Source organism: Halictus rubicundus, chromosome 8 (genome assembly GCF_050948215.1).
Source record: "Halictus rubicundus isolate RS-2024b chromosome 8, iyHalRubi1_principal, whole genome shotgun sequence".
Classification (NCBI taxonomy): domain Eukaryota; kingdom Metazoa; phylum Arthropoda; class Insecta; order Hymenoptera; family Halictidae; genus Halictus; species Halictus rubicundus.
This window is the reverse complement of record NC_135156.1, coordinates 17,692,534-17,712,583: the sequence shown is the minus strand read 5'-3', so window position 1 is coordinate 17,712,583 and position 20,050 is coordinate 17,692,534. Positions and strand designations below refer to the sequence as shown.

Genomic DNA, 20,050 nt, shown 5'->3' with positions numbered 1-20,050 from the left:
ATGTTACGAATAGAACATCTTAAATACATAAAAACGTTCAGTTGTATTTATGACACCAGAAAAATTAATTCTTGAACCACATTCAGTTCACGAAGCGACGCATGTTTGGTGAACATCGTTTTCTACCGTACAACATTTCAAATATTGCCGCGCTTTTTTGATCGCGCCATCTGGCGTTCTACCATCGAACGTCATAGTAAAAAAAGCTGGTTAGTGGAAATAGGTTGCGGATATTTCCGAATCGATGTATAGGATCTGGAATTAGGCGGACGTTTGTTTACTCTTTCAAAAGTTGTGTTAAACTTCAAATGAGATGGACTGTACATTTCCGATGAATTTGCTACACCGACTTTTAAGCTGTTAGATATGTTATACGAACTCTGTCGGAGAATTTTCGGTTGTCAGAGCGGGGCGGATGAAAATTCATCTGCTGTCAAATAGGTATGTACGATTTAATGTCGGTGGAGCTCGTGCATAACCTCACTCTTGACAATGTTGCGTTTCGCAGGTTTCTTCGGAAGAAGATCGATAACGATTGGATCATAGAGTTCGTACCGTAAGAAAATTTGAAGAATGTCGTGTACACTTGTACAACAGTTTGTCCAAAGACTTAAATCCAGAAATGAAGAAGGACGTAATAAAGCAGCCAGAGACCTGTGTCTCTATGTTAAAACGGAACTGCGGGAAGCGTCGCAGGAAGAAATTACAGCGTTTATGGACGAATTCAATCATCATATATTCGAGATGGTATCCGGATCCGATGTGAGCGAGAAAAAGGGTGGTATATTAGCCATAGTTTGCCTTATCGGCGCAGACGTAGGTAACATTAACACAAGAACCATAAGATTCGCGAATTACTTGAGAAATTTATTACCTTCCAACGATGTGGGTGTTATGGAACTGGCTGCTAAAACTGTTGGAAAGCTGGCGTTAGTTTCAGGTACTTACACGGCCGAATATGTAGAATTCGAAGTTAAACGTGCCTTTGAATGGCTAGGCGGAGATAGACATGAAGGCAAAAGACATGCGGCCGCTCTTGTTTTAAGAGAACTAGCTGTTTCTATGCCGACGTATTTTTTTCAACAAGTAACTCCGTTTTTTGAACTTATATTCAATGCCGTACGTGATCCAAAGCCTGTGATAAGGGAAGGTGCTGTAGAAGCGTTGCGCGCTGCTCTGGTCGTCACTGCGCAGAGGGAGACCGCGAAGCAAATGCACAAATCTCAATGGTATAAACAGTGCTACGACGAAATAGTCGCAGGATTCGAAGAAGTATATACCAGAGAAAGGGGGGTGAACAAGGACGACAGAATACACGGTTCGCTATTAATACTAAATGAATTGCTTAGATGCAGTAATGTCCAATGGGAAAGAAATTACGAAGCTTTAATGGAGAGATTGAACTGCTCCACTCAACAGAACGAAAACGATATACTGTCGTTGATGCCGCGCTTGAAGACGACCATAGTGTCGAAGTGGTCGAACTGTTCTCAAAATTCACCGAATTCTCAACAAACATTGTATCCGGCCCACGAATCAGCGGTTTGTCGTTGCTTGATGCAAGAGAGACTGGACGATATTTATACCGATGTAATGAATCAAAGAATGTCTAGAAATCCACACATCCAGCATGCTTTGATGATGTTGTTACCGAGACTCGCAGCGTTTAATAAGGAAAAGTTTACGAAAAATCATTTAAAGGAATCGTTGGCGTACCTGCTGATGACCCTGCGCAGCAGAGAAAAGGACAGGTACGCTGCGTTCACCACGATCGGATTTATCGCGGTTGCGGTGGAGGATGCGATAAATCCTTATCTTTCGAAAATCATGGAGGTGATCAAGAATTTACTGCCATCCAAGGAAACGTCCACCAAGAAGCGTGGTGCATCCTTAGAACCTGCGGTCTTCGTGTGTATAACTCTGCTCGGACACGCCGTGAAACAAGTAATAGCCGCGGACGTGAGGGACTTGCTAGAATCCATGTTAACCACTGGCTTGAGTCCAATTCTCACGACTTCCCTCCGAGAATTAGCTCACAGTGTTCCATCGTTGAAGCCCGATATATCTCAGGGGCTTCTGAGGATGTTGTCTCAGGTTTTAATGCAAAAACCGTTGCGACATCCCGGTGCACCATGGACCACAACCAGTCCGATTTCCGCAGCACCGACAGAGGTGGATATCCCATCGACGGTGCTAGCATTGAAGACACTCGGGACGTTCAACTTCGACGGTAATCCGCTTCTGCAATTCGTACGACGATGCGCCGATCATTTCCTGACGTTCGAGCAAGCAGAGGTCCGACTGGAAGCTGTGAGAACGTGTTCCAGGTTGTTGAGGTTGGCGTTGAACCAGCCAGGACCCACGGTAACGAATACCGTCTCCACTGTTCTTGGTAAATTGTTGGTCGTAGGTATAACAGACACGGATCCTGACGTCAGATTGTGGGTTCTGGCTTCCCTGGACGATTCGTTCGACATTCACTTGGCGCAAGCGGAAAACCTATCCGCGTTGTTCATTGCGATGAACGACGAGATGTTCGAGATCCGAGAACTGGCGATCCGAACGATCGGGAGGCTCAGCACTATGAATCCGGCCTACGTGATGCCTTCTTTGCGGAAAACACTTATACAGTTCCTTACAGAGTTGGAGCATTCTGGCATGGGTCGCAACAAAGAACAGGCTGCCCGCATGCTGGATCATTTGGTCGTCAGCGCGCCAAGACTCATCAGACCGTACATGGAACCCATCTTGAAAGTTCTCGTTCCGAAGTTGAAGGAGACTGAATCGAACCCTGGGGTGGTTTTAGCTATACTGCGTGCTATCGGCGATCTAGCAGAGGTGAACGGTGCTGAGATGCAACAATGGATGCCAGAACTTCTGTCCATACTGCTCGAAATGTTGGTGGACGCCAGTTCCCCGGAGAAACGAGGTGTAGCTTTGTGGGTTCTAGGTCAGCTGGTCGGAAGTACGGGACACGTTGTGAAACCGTACATGCAGTATCCATCATTGTTGGACGTGCTGATCAACTTTTTGAAAACCGAACAGCAGCCGATCATTAGGCGAGAAACCATAAGGGTGCTCGGACTGTTAGGTGCTCTAGATCCGTACAAGCATAAAATGAACCTCGGCCAGATAGATTCTCAACTGGACACGCTCACGTCTATGGCCGACACCAAGAGCGAGACCGAGAACACGCAAGATTTAACCACCAGCGAGATGTTGGTGAACATGTCCTCGTCCACTTTGGAAGAGTACTATCCGGCGATCGCTATTGCCACGCTGATGAGGATCATTCGCGATCCAACGTTGTCGCAACACCACACTATGGTGGTGCAGGCTGTCACCTTTATATTTAAGAGTTTAGGAATTAAGTGCGTGCCGTACATCTCTCAGGTGATGCCCAGCTTTCTGAACGTCGTTCGCACGGCCGACGTTAACTTCCGCGAGTACCTGTTCCAACAGTTGGCCATTCTAATAGCGATCGTGAAGCAGCACATTCGAAACTATCTGGACGACATATTTAATCTGATCAAAGAATTCTGGACGGTGAACAGCCCGCTGCAGAGCACGCTGATACTTTTGGTCGAGCACATTGCGGTCGCGTTGGGCGCAGAGTTCAAGATTTATTTGCCGCAGTTGATGCCGCAGATATTGAGAGTGCTGACGCACGACACCAGCAAGGACAGATCCGTCACGGTGAAGCTTCTTCAGGCCCTGCAGAAGTTCGGGAACAATTTGGACAACTATCTGCACCTGGTGTTGCCGCCGATAGTGAAGCTGTTCCACACGACGGATTGTCCGATAACCGTGAACAAGGTAGCTCTGGAAACCATCGAATACCTGGCGGACACGCTCGACTTCACGGACTTTGCATCGAGAATCGTGCATCCGTTGGTAAGGACCCTCGACCAATGTCCAGAGCTACGGAGCACAGCGATGGACACGCTATGCGCACTGGTCATCCAGTTAGGGAAAAAGTATCAGATCTTCATACCACTGGTACAGAAAATCATGACCAAACACAAGATCGGCAACTCGCGTTACGACGTTCTAATCGACAAAATTTTAACAGAGACCACGGTGGCCGACGGCGAAGACTTTCTGTTGATGAGGCATCGGCACACGAGGAACAAGAATCGCGACTTGTCCCTGACGTCCTCGGACACGACCACCATAAAGAGGTTGCACGTCAGCGCCTCGAATCTTCAGAAGGCTTGGACAGCGACCAGGAGAGTTTCGAAAGACGATTGGCTCGAGTGGCTGAGAAGCCTGTCGATCGGCTTGCTCAAGGAGTCACCGTCGCCGGCGCTCAGATCCTGCTGGGCTCTCGCCCAAACCTATTCCCAACTGCCCCGAGACTTGTTCAACGCGGCATTCGTTTCCTGCTGGACCGAATTGGACGAGACGTACAGAGCCGAGCTGATACAGACGTTGCAGCAGGCGTTGATGGTCCCGGATCTCCCGGAGATCACGCAGACGATACTGAACCTGGCGGAGTTCATGGAACACTGTGACAAAGGACCGTTGCCGTTGGACAACAAGATCTTGGGAGAGCGAGCGATGCACTGTCGCGCTTACGCGAAGGCACTGCATTACAAGGAGGACGAGTTCCACAAGAGCAGGAACAGCAACGTCTTCGAATCGTTGATCTCCATCAATAACAAACTGCAGCAAAAGGAGGCCGCGGAGGGTCTTCTCGAGTACGTGATGAACCAGAACAATCAACAGGATCTGAAGGTGCAGGTTCGATGGTACGAGAAGCTGCACAATTGGGACAAGGCGTTACAGTTGTACAGAGAAAGGCTGGAGGGAGATCCCACGGACGTTGAGTCGACTTTGGGCGAGATGCGCTGCCTGGAGGCGTTAGGCGAATGGGGACAGTTGCACGACGTTGCCACCAAATACTGGACGAACCAGAGCGACGAGACTAAACAGAGAATGTCCAGGATGGCGGCAGCCGCGGCATGGGGTTTGAGTCAGTGGGAAAGCATGGAGAAATACGTCTCGCTGATACCGAAAGATACCCAGGACGGCGCGTTTTACAGAGCTGTCTTAGCGATCCACGACGAACAGTACAACGTCGCGCATCAGCTGATCGACAGCGCCAGAGATCTGCTGGACACGGAGTTGACCGCCATGGCAGGCGAGAGCTACCAGAGAGCTTACAATGCTATGGTGGAGGTGCAAAAATTGGCGGAGCTGGAGGAAGTGATACAATTCAAATTGGTCCCGGAGAGAAGGTCGACCATCAAGTCTATGTGGTGGGAGAGGCTCCAAGGTGGACAACGAATAGTGGACGACTGGCAGAAGATTATACAGGTGCACACGTTGGTGATCTCACCTCAGGACGACATGTACACCTGGTTGAAGTACGCGAGCCTTTGCAGAAAGAACGGCAGCTTGATGCTGTGCCACAAAACGTTGGTGATGCTACTCGGAGTGGATCCATCGTTGACACCTGACCAGCCGTTGCCGACGACTCACCCGCAGGTCACGTTCGCTTATTGCAAGCATATGTGGGTCGCCAATAAACGGGAGGAGGCGTACAGTCAGTTGCAGAAGTTCGTGCAGACGTCCCGGCAGCCGACAACCGTGTCCGTGACGAATCCAGAGGACGAGAAGCAGCAGGAAGCCAAGAAGAGGTTGCTGGCTAGATGTTACCTGAAACTCGGCGAGTGGTTGGAAGCGTTGCAAGGCATCAACGAACACTCTATACCAGCCGTGCTGTCTTACTACGCCGCGGCTACGGACCACGATCCGACCTGGTACAAAGCTTGGCACGCGTTCGCCTACACCAACTTTGAGACTGTATTGTTTTACAAGCATCAGCATGGGGAAACGAACGCGGACGCTGCTCCGGGAAATGGCGGGACACGCAACAACCTATCCAGCTCGCAGTACATATCGAAATTCACTGTACCAGCCGTCGAAGGATTCTTCAGGTCGATCAATCTCTCTCATGGCAACTCGTTGCAAGATACTCTTCGGTTGCTGACATTGTGGTTCGACTACGGTCAATGGCCAGAGGTGTACGAAGCTATCGTCGAAGGGATCAGATTGATCGAGATCAACACTTGGTTGCAAGTGATTCCTCAGCTCATAGCTAGGATAGATACACCGAGAGCTTTGGTTGGTCGTTGTATACATCATCTTCTGATCGATATCGGGAAAGCGCATCCTCAAGCACTGATTTATCCGCTGACCGTGGCCTCGAAGAGCGCCAGCCAGGCGCGGAAAACCGCTGCGAACAGGATTCTGAGGAGCATGTGCGAACACAGCCCGACTCTGGTGCAACAGGCGATGATGGCTAGCGACGAATTGATCAGGGTTGCTATCCTCTGGCACGAGTTATGGCACGAAGGCCTCGAGGAAGCTAGCAGGCTCTACTTCGGGGAAAGAAACGTCAGAGGAATGTTCGACATACTGGATCCCTTGCACGCGATGTTGGAAAGGGGACCGCAAACTCTGAAGGAAACGTCTTTCAATCAGGCCTACGGTCGAGATTTAATGGAAGCGCAGGAATGGTGTCAGAAGTACAAAGCGTCGCGCAACGTTCGGGATTTGAATCAAGCCTGGGACATGTATTATCATGTTTTTCGAAGGATATCGAGGCAGCTGCCGCAGCTAACTAGCTTGGAGCTTCAGTATGTCAGTCCGAAATTGCTACTTTGCAGAGACTTGGAACTGGCTGTGCCTGGTAGTTACAGTCCTGGACAACCGGTAGTCAGAATAGCGAGCATACATAGCTCTATGCAAGTGATAACGAGTAAACAACGGCCACGGAAATTATGTATAAAAGGTAAACATTTCTTTGCGAGTTTAGTCTCGTTTGAACCTCGTTGAAATTCTAATCCTTGACGTTTGAATCTTGCAGGAAGCAACGGTAAAGATTACATGTTCCTGTTGAAAGGGCACGAGGATCTTAGACAGGACGAACGTGTCATGCAATTGTTTGGTCTAGTCAATACCCTTCTGTTACACGATCCAGACACGTTCAGAAGAAATCTTACTATACAGGTGAGTGAACCGAGCACAACTCCTCTAGTTCAAGATAACTGTTTATCTCGTTCTATTTTCAGAGGTTAATGCTTTGGAGTCTCTCATATTTTCCATCTTCTTCATAACTTCCTCGTTCGTCATTTCCACTCGAAAATCAGATTCTTGAGTCAAATAATTGTTTAACTTTTTTCAGAGGTACGCTGTAATTCCGTTGTCAACGAACAGTGGACTGATCGGGTGGGTACCACACTGCGACACGTTGCACACGCTGATCAGAGACTACAGGGAAAAGAAGAAGATATTGCTTAACATAGAGCACAAAATAATGTTACGGGTAAGCAGCTAGAAGAACGTTGCTTCTCTTTCGATAAACTCTACCAAACAATCTGACTTCCAGATGGCCCCAGGCTACGATCACCTTATGCTCATGCAGAAAGTCGAAGTTTTCGAGCACGCGCTAGAGCATACTCACGGCGACGATTTGTCGCGACTCGTGTGGCTGAAATCGCCATCGAGCGAAGTATGGTTCGATCGTAGGACAAATTACACGCGATCCCTCGCCGTGATGTCCATGGTGGGGTACATTCTTGGTTTAGGGGATCGGCATCCGTCGAACTTGATGTTGGATCGCCTCAGCGGGAAGATACTGCACATCGACTTCGGCGATTGCTTCGAGGTTGCCATGACACGCGAGAAATTCCCGGAGAAGATACCGTTCAGGTTGACTCGAATGTTGATCAACGCGATGGAAGTCACCGGGATCGAGGGCACCTACAGAAGAACTTGCGAGTCGGTGATGTCGGTGCTGCATCGCAACAAAGACAGCTTGATGGCTGTGTTGGAGGCTTTCGTCTACGATCCTCTTCTGAACTGGAGATTAATGGACAACGCCACGCCGAAGAGCAAACGATCCGACGCTCAAGGAATGAGCGCCAGCAGCACTCAAGAACATGGCGACACGTTGGACTCTCTTACCGCCACGTTACCAAAGAAAGGAGTGCCATGCAGCATCGAGAACGGCGGTAAGTTCGTCGTTGTATTCAACTGTTTTATATAAAAGAGAATTAAACGGCGAATACATTCGTACAGGTGACACCAATCAACCAGAAGCGTTGAACAAGAAAGCTCTTGCTATCATAACCAGGGTTAGGGACAAATTAACAGGACGGGACTTCTCGCACGAAGAAACGCTCAATATTCAACGACAAGTGGATCTTTTGATTCAACAGGCTACCAACAATGAGAATTTATGCCAGTGTTATATCGGATGGTAATCGAGTTATTGTTCTATAGATTCTCAAAACTCCGAATGTTTCATTTGTATATAATTGTTTTATGTGAATTATGTCTGATTGCAGGTGTCCATTTTGGTAAATATGAAAAAGCAACACTCCCAGGCCCGTGTGTAACATAAGTATCCATAGAGTTATCGGATGTGTACTGTACGCAGTATCGTTCCTGTCTTTGCATTTTTATTGTTAAGAAATAATTACGACCGAAGTCATAATGCTCAGACGCTATTGCACATTTGTATTCAGGGCTCTAAGACGCAACGATATAGACCAGGATTCCCAGATGTTTCAGTTTACGTTTCAATCGAGGTCTAGAAGACGGTATTTGTATTTTCAAAAGGAAAAAGCGTGTCGAAACAATTTTTTCTTTTAAAAATAAATATACGATAATACGAAAGTCGAACGTATGCGGTACGTTTGTATAAAAGCACGTGACTTGTATCGTTTCGTCTTAGAATTACAGATATACGAACTATATTATTACATCGATTGTACATACTATTCATGTTACTTCTGCTTACTAAGTAATGTATATTAGAAAATGACGCATCTTAGAAACCGCATGATAACCGATTACAGCTATAAATTACAGTTTTTTCAATGTAAACATAAAAGAAGCTACTCTAAAAAATAAGATTGTACAGTAACAATATATGGTTTCTTAAAGATGGCCTTTGTACCCCTGGAAACTTGTATATAAATGAACATTTCGATCGTTCAAATTACATGTATATTGTATGATAGCGTTAGAGATAAATTTATACATGATAATCTTAAGATTAGAACACTGTTCCGATATCGAAGATAACAATTTCCTTACACAAGCTAAGACAGCATAAACTCAGCCTTATGTCGTGTATAATTTAGTTCCTCTGTTCCGCGTGAACTCATTGTGATACTTTTAGATAACTAATGTCAAAGGTGTATGGCAACAAATTGCTTATTGTAGTTCTTAACACATTTTTCATATCAGGACTCGACAAATAAATTGGTATGTCACCGAACTCTGAAATATGTTGTCTACAGAAACCACATGGTGCAACAAAACTAGTACTGTCCCTCTTATCGGCTACTACAACCAATGCTTTGAATTTCCTTTTACCCTCTGACACTGCTTTTCCAATGGCTACTCTTTCGGCACAAGTTCCAACAGGGTAGGATGCATTTTCGACGTTGCATCCTGAAGAAATGGTCCCGTCACAGCATAAGACTGCTGCTCCGACTTTAAATTTGCTATACGGTGAGTAAGAATGCTCACGAACTGCGATACTCTCTTTTATTAGACTTTGAATATCAGGTTCTAAAACGATATGGAGCGTTTATTAAAAACTATTATCTAACAAACACTTATCTGAATATATCAAATTCAATCACAAATGACTTTTAATGCAGAAATGAAATATTATGCTGCAATGCTGCGAAATCAATTAAATGAGAGATGATCCAAAATGAGTGATCAAGTATGTATACGTTATCAAAATAAACGACTGTTAATGGTAGTCGGTAAATTCGGTTACGCAAAAATATTAGAAGGTTGAATTTACCTAGGGCCGAGAAATCAATAACTTTGTCTGCGCTCATTCTCGGTTAGAAATAGCAAAATTGTGTTCCTTGCTCGTCGCTGCTACGATTTACTTTCCAATTTGCAGGAAGAATTATACGTATATATATACATCAGATAAGAGACGTATGCTACATTGATAAGGCCTTGAAAAATAACTTACGTTTCTAACCTAACAGATATTTCGCACTATCATCGTTGCACTTCGTCATCAGAAACTCTACCTAACATTCATAACGTGAAACGTTTACGTAGCACATCTCAATGTACAAATCAAAAGCATGCTTGCTAAAATTATAAGGAAGCGTTTTGCAACTCATGCTGTTTGATCGAATTGTGTTCATCGATACGACGGTATCCAATTATGCAATTAAGCAGTTGATTTGCAAAACCGTGCGTCCCACTTTTCATTGCAAAACAGTACATGAACAGTGCAAGTTTTATTGTGAGAGGGCACCTGTAATTTAGTTGGCACCAGATTCGCCTATTTCATGTGTACATGCAACATTGTCTCTCGAACGTCGCGATTCGCAATCTTTTCCGTGTCACGTTTTCCATCCCCACCATCCTATTGCACAATTGACAGTGCGCAGGCGCTCGTCAAGGAGAGAAAGCGACGGGCGAGGAAAAAAAGACCACAGCAAACAATTTCTCGTGACTATAGTGTATGCACAGAATCATATGCTATTATTTGACTGTCCATACTCTCTTTCAAGTGTGTATTCGCGTTCATGCCATGCCCTTTCACTTTCTTTCACGATCTCCCTTTGTCTTCGGCCGCCAAACGGCACTGTCGCAGTGACAAGTTGTCGGCCAATCAGGGCGAAGGCGCAACTGTCTCCTCTGCTCTTTAACGTATCTCGAGCAAAGAGACGTTAAAGAGACGTGCGATACGATATTCCAAGAGAAAAATTTTTTTAAATTTAAAGAATAAATCTAATCTTACTTTTGACATTTTCTACACTATAGGTACTAAAATACAGAAATAAAGTGTTCACCATTTAGTAAAGAAGATGAAAAAATTTTTCGTCGACTATATCATTTGATGGAAATCTTTAGGAAAATCAGTACGATATCAAACTATTATTATGCACAACGACTTTGTTCAAGTTCGACCAAATGGTGACAAAATAAAAAAAATATTCTAATACATTGACTGCAGTGTTCAGATATTGGTTACGGAAGAATAGAATTTGATTGCAACCTAAAAGAAAGGAAGAAACTTTTCATTTCGATTTGGTGCATTCTGTATGAAATGTTAAAAAGTAGAAGAAATCCGGGGAAACCCGGAACAGAGAGGAAATGAGAGTGCTCGCGCCCGGGATTTTAGTGTCACGGTATAGTGCTGCCCCCTAGTCTAAATTTTAGCCTGGACCAGAACCTGCATCATCTTTTTAGCCTGGATCAGAACCTGCATCATCTTACCTGCATCATTAGCAGCGGATTCCAACTAATGCCAGAGTGGATGCTACTTCTATGTTAAAAGAGGCTCTTCTATGTAGGCTCTGATCCAGCCTAAAAGACGATGCAGGTTCTAATACAGGCTAAAAAGATGATGCAGGTTCTGGTCCAGGCTAAAAAGTGGATGCAGGTTTTGTTCCAGACTAAAAAGACGATGCAGGTTCTGTTCCAGGCTAAAAAGATGATGCAGGAAAAGTGGGGACACTAAAATCCCGAGCGTGAGCACTCTGATTTCCTCTGTGCCCGGAATGGCTAGCAATCCTACGCCTAATCGAATGCAACCACCAGACACGCGTGTAAGTCGATCGTGGCGTAGTTACCGTTATCGATGCGAGGGTGCGTTCCGGCTCCAGTTGCTCAGCTGTTTTGAAGAATTGACGCAGCTTGGCAGCGATTGTCCGTGGAACAGCGTGGAATCGCTACTTTCACGTCCAAACGCAAACAGATGTGGAGTGACTGTCCAAATTTTTGACATATCTCGTCCAGTATTCTCCGGAAAACGGCGAGCACCGTTTTTTTCCTTTTTTTTCCATTGGACTTCCGCGGCACGGTGAAAGGCCACGATTCACGGACGGTGTCGGAGGTTAGAGGGTTCGAAAAGGAAAACAAGAGATCGCCATGAGCGAGCTGAGTCAGGAGGAAGTGAGTACCAAGTAACACCGTTCTCAGTCGTTGTTCGATAATGAGTTTTGTTGTTGTCGTTCCGGGGGGCCCGTTTCTCGGTTTCGGTACCCTCCTTCGCGTGCCGTTGCCGTCGAAACCTGCCGCGACGATACCGTTCGCCAGAACGCGGCCGAGAGAACGACAACACGATCAAAAATAAAACAGAGAGAAAAACGAAACGTTTCGTTTGACGGCAACAACGACTTTAACCGTGAATTAACAGTCGTTTTATCGAGGCACCGTTCTTAAAGTAATTATGTAACGATAACAAATTACCGTTGATTTTTCATTCACAACGTTTGCACCGCACAGCAGAAGCTGTTCTCTTTCTTTGTTATTAACTGGAGCATACACCCCCTTGGTTGCAATAGCGTATTTTCTTTTTAATCGTTTTCTGTTCTACAGAAGTATGTCGTGCTTAACACACTGTTCACACAAATTTCGGAGTAATTTTTTCTGTAAACTTTAGAAGCAAAAATTGCCTTGCTGCTATTATGTCATTCTTTGTGGCCTTTGTCTTTGTTACAAATATAGTTGGGCTTTGCTCCGGTTGTACAGTCTTCTCTGTTTGCTTTGCGAATTCGTTATATAATGTTTGTTACATTGAATATTATGAAATTGTAACATGGATCGTGTAGTTCCTTCACCGACAAATGTACTTCCATCGGGCAAACATGATTATTGTACCATCTACATTTCAATCGTAGATGAGGAGAAGGCGAATGGCTCGTCTAGCAGGCTTGGATAACATAAGCACGGCCACTACGTCTGATCACAATGCTGGTCCTGTTTCCCCAAGTACACCGGGTCCATCCAAAGCATTTACAGGACAGATGATATCTCCTTCGAGTCAACAACAGCTTCAGAATCCAGAAGTGGCGATGGAAGTGGAAGAAAATTTTTATAAACAATGCGTTTCCGGGGTGGATGTGGATTCCGGAATAGAGAATATGGAAGTGGATGAGTCCGATAGAAGAGACACAAAGTCAAGATCGCGTGTAAGCATCTTGGTTTAATCCTTAGAGATCAGAGACGCGATTAGAATGATTACTATACGACTTTGTTTTCTTGTTTAGACTACCAGTTCCAGCACAGAGATAACCACCGAACAAATACATTCTGTGATCTCGCGGGTATTGTGCATATCATGGAAAGAGCCAACAGAGGGCACTATATTTCTTCCGCAAACAGCGTCTCAAGTGTCCATACAAAAAATTGTAGATCCTACAGAGATCATCAATCAGGCATTAATGGAGGTTCTGTGTATGTTCACACGAGGAGAAGATCCCTTAAAAGAAATCAATGTGGAAACCTCATCGGATAGGGAAGATAGTCCTAATAGTCAAACGAGTCCTTTATTAAGCCCAGTCGCGATACTTTGTCGTTGTGATATTTGTTGTAAATTGTCTGAGCCTAAGAGTTTCCCTTATTTATTAGATTGTTATTCAAGAGTTGCCGTCGAGGAACGAAATCACCCAAAGGTACGATATATTATTTACAAATAGAACATAACATGTGACGATCACGATAAACAATAATACTGTTTTCATTTTTTAACAGAAATCCAGTATCCCGCCACTCTCCGACGTATTAGCTGTTTTGAGAGCACAATGTGTTCAGTACTCCACTTTGGTGCTACAAGGCCTAGTGGGCATTCCTCAGTCTTCGACATCGTTTCCTTTGCCTATAACGCTTCTTTTGTATCCGTTGCTATCGCAGAGTTTACCTCGGGGCTACTTACACGAGCTGGTAGCAAGGACACACACGAGCCCGACAGTATTTATTAAAATTCTTACACCGCTGTTGCAAGGCTTGTACCTAACCATGCAACAGGGTAGCTTGGTAGGGAACACGCACCGAAGACCGATAGAAGCGTTAGAGGAACTGATAGATATTCGTTGCGGGCCGTCCAGCAACGTGCGTCCTATCTGCCGTTTGATCACTCATCAAGTTCAATTCTTGCCAGACATCATGACCCAGGGTGCTGGCAGAGAGCTCACCATAACGTCTTTCTTGGGACCGTTCCTGTCGGTGTCCGTATTCGCCGAGGACCAACCTAACGTAGCGGAAAAATTTTTCAGCGGCAACCCGCTTGTTGACAAGTGTTTGAACTTGACGCTGCAGCAAGAGCTGGAAAGCATCAGAACGTCTCTCCATAAAATAATCCACGCGATCCTCGCGAACACTAGCTGCCGCGACAACATGCTAAAGTACTTGGCAACGTTGTTGCGCCACAACGAGAAACGCGCACAAATACAAGTGGACGAGTTCTCCCTTGCCGGGGACGGATTCATGTTGAACTTGTTGTCGGTCCTGCAAATGCTCTCTGTAAAAATTAAATTAGACACGGTGGACACTCTGTATCCGTTCCATCCGTCGAGTTTCGTCGAGATCAAAAACGATACAAGGCTGAAGCTTTCGTCCCAGGAGGTGGTCGAATGGTTGAAACACTTGGAGAGAACCCACAAATGGGCCGAGCCAAAATTCCCGACGCAATGCTGGTTTCTCACGTTGCATTGCCATCACATAGCATTGCTACCGGCTTTACAGAAATATCAAAGGAAGCTAAGAACACTGCGAGACGTACAGAAGATGCTCGACGACTTACAGGCCACCGAGCAACAGTGGAAAGATACACCTTTCGCTGGACGCAATAAAGAATTAATCAAACGATACAACGAGCAATTGAAACAGCTTGGTAAATCGAGATCATGTACCGACGCTGGATTAATCGATCCCGTCTTGTTGAGAAGGTGCTTGCATTTTTATATTTCCGTGGCGGAGGTTCTACTGAGTCTGTTGACTCAGACCACGCCTGGGAATCCTCTTCCCGAACTTCCGCTGCCGCAAGAGATTCCACAAAAGTTTACAGCGCTACCGGAGTGGTACGTTGAAGACATAGCAGAATTTTTATTGCTTACTCTTCAGTAAGTATCGCTTCGTAAGAAATACGCCAGCAACTGGTTCGTGTTCCGTTACAATTACTATGATTCAATGTACTTTATAGATTCAGTCCTGGCGTGATAACAAACAACATGGATAATTCGCTGATCACGTGGTTACTCGTCGTAGTGTGTACTCCACATTGTATACGAAATCCATATTTAATAGCAAAAATTATCGAAGTGCTGTTTGTGATAAATCCCAGCGTACAGGTAATTCTTGTCTATGTACGGTGTAGGCATAGAACTTGGCTCGTAGCTCTTGTGAAACATGATTTATTGTTTCAGGGACGAACCGAGTCGCTGCACGATCAAGTTATGGCACATCCTATATCGAAAACGTTATTGGCATCGTACCTCATGAAGTTCTACACGGACGTCGAGACGACCGGCTCCAGCTCGGAGTTTTACGACAAATTCTCGATCCGATATCACATTAGCTTAATATTGAAATCAATGTGGGACAGTCCGGTGCACAGGGAATCGATCATCAACGAGAGCAATAACGGCAAGCAATTCGTCAAGTTCATCAACATGCTGATGAACGACACAACGTTCTTACTAGATGAAAGTTTAGAGTCGTTGAAGCGTATACACGAGATCCAAGAACTGATGTCCGATCTGAAAGCGTACGCGGCTCTGTCGCCCGACCAACAACACTCGCGCATAAGACAATTAACGGCGGACGAGAGACAGGCAAGGTCGTATCTCACTCTAGCCAAAGAAACCGTGGCCATGTTTCATTATTTAACGGTGGACATCACCGAGCCGTTCTTACGTCCGGAACTGGTCGGAAGACTGTGTGCCATGTTGAACTTTAACCTGCAGCAATTGTGCGGGCCCAAATGTAAAAATCTGAAGGTACGGAATCCACAGAAATACGGATGGGAGCCCAGAGCTTTACTTAGTCAATTGGTGGACATCTATTTGCATCTCGACTGTGACAACTTTGCGGCAGCTTTGGCCGGCGACGAGGTAACGTTATCTCTCTTTGTCGCAGCGATCAATATAACCGTTCCCACTCTAATAAATCTTTACAATTGCAGCGTTCCTTCTGCAAAGAGTTGTTCACCGACGCAGCGAACAGATTGCAGAGATCGGTGATCAAAACCACCACAGAAATCGAAAGATTTATAGCTCTCGCGGAACGAGCCGCAGTGATCGCTAGAGATAATCGTGCTCGAGACCAAGACTATGGCGACGCACCAGAAGAATTTCGAGATCCGCTCATGGACACTCTTATGGAAGAACCCGTTAAACTGCCGTCTGGTATCGTTATGGATAAGGCGGTGATCATCAGACACCTTCTTAATAGTGCTACAGACCCCTTCAGTAGGCAACCTCTCAGTGAAGATATGCTTATGCCAAGTGAGTACAAAGAAATTCGTTGGGTTAAAAATAAACGTGACCGAAATACCTTATATTCGATTTATCTGCTAATCGTTGCAGCGGTCATGCACTCTCGTGACAAATTTCAAATAGTCCCTCTGTTCTTTATTTGTACGTGTTTCTGAAAAAACGTTAACGACTAATATAATTAATGACTAATATTGCTCGAAAAATATATGACTTCGTGTTAACATGGAATAAAGGGAGTATTTATCATTCTGCAAGTAAAGATCATCGCTTACATTTATGATTCTCCCGAATGTTTTTAGTGCACGAGTTAAAAGAAAGGATATCAACATGGAAACAACAAAAGAAAAAGTCGTCAAATATATAAATCGTGATTGAATTGTGGCGTCCATTTCACAGAAAGACATCACGATGTCAGCTGATGTTGTTACTACAGAATTACATGCCACCAGCCTACGAATGAATTATTCTCGAGTGGTAAATGAATATAGTGCAATGATCTCGCTATTGTGCAAATAATTGCGCTCAATAAATCTACGGTTTTTATACCTTAAAAAAAAACAAACAAACAAACGTTAAACAGACTGCAGCTAGGTAACTGCCATCAATAACTACTCCAACAAATAATACCTGTAAACGAATTTGTAAATAATAGTCGACCGAGACCGGGTCGGCTGATCTTCCCCTCAGAGAAATTAAAATCGGATTCGTAAAACTTGGCACCGGCTTGTTCGTATCGGTGCACGTGCCTGCGAGTGAAGAAAAAAAGAAACCAAAACGTTTAAAAAGCATATCCCGCGGTTCAATTTTTGACAAGACACGAAAGTGAACAGGACAGATATTAGGAAATTAATTAAAGTTTCTCTCGGATTTTGCTGTGAACTCGATAACAACGCACGTAAGCGGCGATATTGTCCGATGCAAAATTTCTGCGTATCAGGTTTGTATGAAAAACGATCTTAACCGAAGTAAGAGGAAATTCATTTACAGCAATTACGAATTCCTTTCTGAAGATGTACATGGTAAATGTATCATGCATATTCGTTCAATAAATTTCATGATTAAAGATACGTATATGCATATGTATATAATAATGTCATTTGGAACTGTTCCATCCATTGAAGTATTTTTCGTTGTGTAAAAGAGTACTTTTCGAATAACTCAATCATGGATCTGATAAAATTTTTCGTTTTTATATATGATCAATTCGGGTGCTTGATTCTTTAAAACTTTCAATTGTTTGCGTGAATCGTAAGAGATATTCTTTCCTAAGATCTTTTGCATTTTTTGAATATCTAAATACGCGTATTACAATTATGTATGTGTGTATATATATATATAAATAAATATATGTATCGTTTGTAAAACAAAAACATTGCAACATTCCGAGAATTCGAAAAATGTAATACCGGAAGTTTGAAGGTACGATTATAATCAATAACTCGACGCATTTACAAAATTATACAGTACATCATTTACATCCCATAAACTTGTCATCAAACAACATCGCTATAACTTTTGAGAAATTAGAATATATTGCATCATAATTGTAAATATGAAGAAACAAATATTTCACAATGTATGATGAGTTGCTGCGCATGAATATCAGTAGTATAAAAATGAAATTTCCAGATAATTTGTTCAACCAACATTAAACATTATCACGTTGCATCGTTATGAATTTTGTAATTATTATTTGCCGCTGGAATATATATATATCTGTCGCGCCCTTATTTTACGAATCATGATCATGACAGGTTTTTACCTATACGATTCATTATGTAATGATAATGTTTAATTTGGCACGAGAATAGATGAAAACGCGAAACATTCGACAAAATTTATAACTAAGTATTAGAAAATTAAACAGTCACCGCGTTATCCCATATTTGTAAATAATTTTAGTTTTCTCTCATACATGATACTAACACACGTAACAATATTTTATGTATTATTAAAGAAATTATGAATAGTTCATCTTTTGGAAGATATTCCAAATCATGTTTGTAAATATTATGATTAATGTAAGTTACCGAAATTAAAAGATTTATGAAACTGAACGTTCTTCAATAAAATAAGTTTAAGTAACTAATACTTAGCAGGTAATAATAATAATAATCGATCGATTTCGTATTAATTGTAAATGATATAAAAACTGTATTATTGAAATTACACAGGTTTTTTTTCAACTATTTTCATGGTATCATAAATATAGATTTATATTCCTTCTTTGGCTTAGTTTACTTTAATGTGTCCAAGTATAAAAGACAATTAGATGAACTAATCTCTTTTTAATGATCTTCCAGCGCCCCTTCCAAGCAATTTCAACTGAACCTCTTGGATAATTCTGCCCCTTCCCATTCCTGATGAGCTATATACTGACTCAACGTCATCCAGAGCCGAGTCCTCGTTCTCCTCTCTCAGCATAGCCTCGGAATAACCACGAGGAGGTCTCAGATCTTCTCTGAAGTCCACTCTGAAATTATATAATAAATTAATAAAAATATATAATTTAACCCTTTGCTGTCCGCGCCAATCTTACTGTTTTGTTCCAGCCAGTCCATGCTACACTCACTATTTTGTACCAACCAATTTGTACGGATTCAATCAGGAATGTTGTGACTTTGAGCCACAATCGACATAGGACTGACTAAAACGAAACATGATGTCGAGCCACACTCAACATAGGGCCGCAAAGGATTAAAAGAAATATTCCAATAAACTAATAACAATATACTTCTGTGAGACAAAATTGTCATTCGAAATATTCTCGTTGTCTAGCGCAATGCTATCATTGTCCATATCTAAATCCCAATTCTCTGTACAATCAACTGTACTCGAGATCTCGGAAGGCATTGGAAAATTCATGTATCCATGATTTCTTACTTCTGTGAAACAAAACATTTGAATCTTGTTACCAATTAGTTAATTGGAAGCATAAAAATAAGTATCGACAAAGAATAAACAAACACCTTGATTCATTTCGGAATCCAATCCTTTACGAGTAGGACATGTCATAATATGTTCTTCCAGTTCAGATTTATCTAAACGATGGGTTGCATCAAAGGGACACATAATTTTGTAATGTTCAGGATAGTTCTAGAAAAATGAATATCGTACATATTAATGTTACAGCAATAATATTGAATTTGATAATTAATGCGTTGAAATAAATGCAATTACCTTCTCACATTTGACAATGTGTTTTTGCAGGCGAGACCTTGCAATGAGATGAAGATTATTATAGGGGCATGTTACGACTGGATCGACCAATTTAAGATACCTGTACATTTTCTTTTATTTTCGATACACTTTATAATGATTAACTATAAACTGTAGTTATTCAGCAATGTAACGAAAATGTACATTAAATCAAAATATCTTATCGACCTTCAAGAAGCTATTGTATTTCTTTTTAGAGGCGTTCCAAACAATCTGTAACAATCACAATATGTTCGGCGTCCGGCGTTTATTTGAAATATTTTCATCCAATGGGAACAATGATGGGATAATGGACGAGTTTTTCGTGCATCAGGTCCAGAAGCAGTAGCGTATCTAGAGCAATCTGGAGGGTAACGAGGCACATTCATTGGCGGAAAAATACCGAGAGAATCCAGGACGAGACGACGAGACAAGCAAGCTACTAAATTATTATTAATATTTGAGTGATATACACGTGTTATACATTCCTTTCCGCAAAATAAAATCATAAGAAATTTTACGAAATTATGCGGGGTGACCAAGGTACCCCATTTTAGTCAACCTTTGTTGTATTT

The 20,050-nt window shown here is 43.2% G+C and overlaps 4 protein-coding genes across 5 annotated transcripts; 2 read left to right on the top strand and 2 right to left on the bottom strand.

Annotated features, from left to right (window-relative positions):
- The first annotated feature begins 125 nt into the window (after nucleotides 1–125).
- Nucleotides 126–9,363, top strand: Tor (serine/threonine-protein kinase Tor). The gene is made up of 7 exons (XM_076792416.1): nucleotides 126–441; nucleotides 509–6,799; nucleotides 6,875–7,017; nucleotides 7,193–7,333; nucleotides 7,397–8,021; nucleotides 8,089–8,269; nucleotides 8,358–9,363. Exons 2-7 carry the CDS (start codon nucleotides 574–576, stop codon nucleotides 8,371–8,373), a joined length of 7,332 nt encoding a protein of 2,443 aa, XP_076648531.1. The 5' UTR covers nucleotides 126–441; nucleotides 509–573; the 3' UTR covers nucleotides 8,374–9,363.
- On the bottom strand, nucleotides 8,455–10,409 carry LOC143356592 (cytidine deaminase). Its single transcript, XM_076792418.1, has 2 exons — nucleotides 9,836–10,409; nucleotides 8,455–9,591 (listed from the first exon to the last, which is right to left on the bottom strand). The coding sequence occupies exons 1-2, from the start codon at nucleotides 9,870–9,872 to the stop codon at nucleotides 9,179–9,181; spliced, it is 450 nt and encodes a 149-aa protein (XP_076648533.1). The 5' UTR covers nucleotides 9,873–10,409; the 3' UTR covers nucleotides 8,455–9,178.
- A 1,227-nt stretch (nucleotides 10,410–11,636) lies between these two features.
- On the top strand, nucleotides 11,637–16,835 carry Ube4b (Ubiquitination factor E4B). 2 transcript variants are annotated; one of them, XM_076792775.1, is made up of 8 exons: nucleotides 11,637–11,955; nucleotides 12,684–12,974; nucleotides 13,053–13,457; nucleotides 13,537–14,903; nucleotides 14,984–15,131; nucleotides 15,207–15,893; nucleotides 15,965–16,286; nucleotides 16,577–16,835. In XM_076792775.1, exons 1-8 carry the CDS (start codon nucleotides 11,932–11,934, stop codon nucleotides 16,639–16,641), a joined length of 3,309 nt encoding a protein of 1,102 aa, XP_076648890.1. In that variant the 5' UTR covers nucleotides 11,637–11,931; the 3' UTR covers nucleotides 16,642–16,835. The 2 variants fall into 2 exon arrangements, with proteins under 2 accessions (XP_076648890.1, XP_076648891.1); XM_076792776.1 differs by lacking the exon at nucleotides 11,637–11,955 and adding an exon at nucleotides 12,029–12,226.
- LOC143356799 (uncharacterized) lies at nucleotides 16,633–19,793 on the bottom strand. Its single transcript, XM_076792777.1, has 4 exons — nucleotides 19,458–19,793; nucleotides 19,247–19,373; nucleotides 19,012–19,162; nucleotides 16,633–18,750 (listed from the first exon to the last, which is right to left on the bottom strand). Exons 1-4 carry the CDS (start codon nucleotides 19,563–19,565, stop codon nucleotides 18,555–18,557), a joined length of 582 nt encoding a protein of 193 aa, XP_076648892.1. The 5' UTR covers nucleotides 19,566–19,793; the 3' UTR covers nucleotides 16,633–18,554.
- Nucleotides 19,794–20,050: the final 257 nt, after the last annotated feature.

Excerpts from the sequence above, each read along its gene's own strand:
- Ube4b (XM_076792775.1), top strand. The coding sequence starts at position 11,932 with ATGAGCGAGCTGAGTCAGGAGGAA. Across the intron at positions 15,894-15,964 it reads CAGCTTTGGCCGGCGACGAG|CGTTCCTTCTGCAAAGAGTT; the intron begins GTAACGTTATCT and ends TTACAATTGCAG. Across the intron at positions 16,287-16,576 it reads TGAAGATATGCTTATGCCAA|TGCACGAGTTAAAAGAAAGG; the intron begins GTGAGTACAAAG and ends GAATGTTTTTAG.
- LOC143356592 (XM_076792418.1), bottom strand. The coding sequence starts at position 9,872 with ATGAGCGCAGACAAAGTTATTGATTTCTCGGCCCTAG. Across the intron at positions 9,592-9,835 it reads TATTGATTTCTCGGCCCTAG|AACCTGATATTCAAAGTCTA; the intron begins GTAAATTCAACC and ends ATATCGTTTTAG.
- LOC143356799 (XM_076792777.1), bottom strand. The coding sequence starts at position 19,565 with ATGTACAGGTATCTTAAATTGGTCGATCCAGTCGTAACATGCCCCTAT. Across the intron at positions 19,374-19,457 it reads ACATTGTCAAATGTGAGAAG|AACTATCCTGAACATTACAA; the intron begins GTAATTGCATTT and ends TCATTTTTCTAG. Across the intron at positions 19,163-19,246 it reads GGATTCCGAAATGAATCAAG|AAGTAAGAAATCATGGATAC; the intron begins GTGTTTGTTTAT and ends TTTGTTTCACAG.
- Tor (XM_076792416.1), top strand. The coding sequence starts at position 574 with ATGTCGTGTACACTTGTACAACAGTTTGTCCAAAGACTTAAATCCAGA. Across the intron at positions 6,800-6,874 it reads ACGGAAATTATGTATAAAAG|GAAGCAACGGTAAAGATTAC; the intron begins GTAAACATTTCT and ends TGAATCTTGCAG. Across the intron at positions 8,022-8,088 it reads ATGCAGCATCGAGAACGGCG|GTGACACCAATCAACCAGAA; the intron begins GTAAGTTCGTCG and ends ACATTCGTACAG.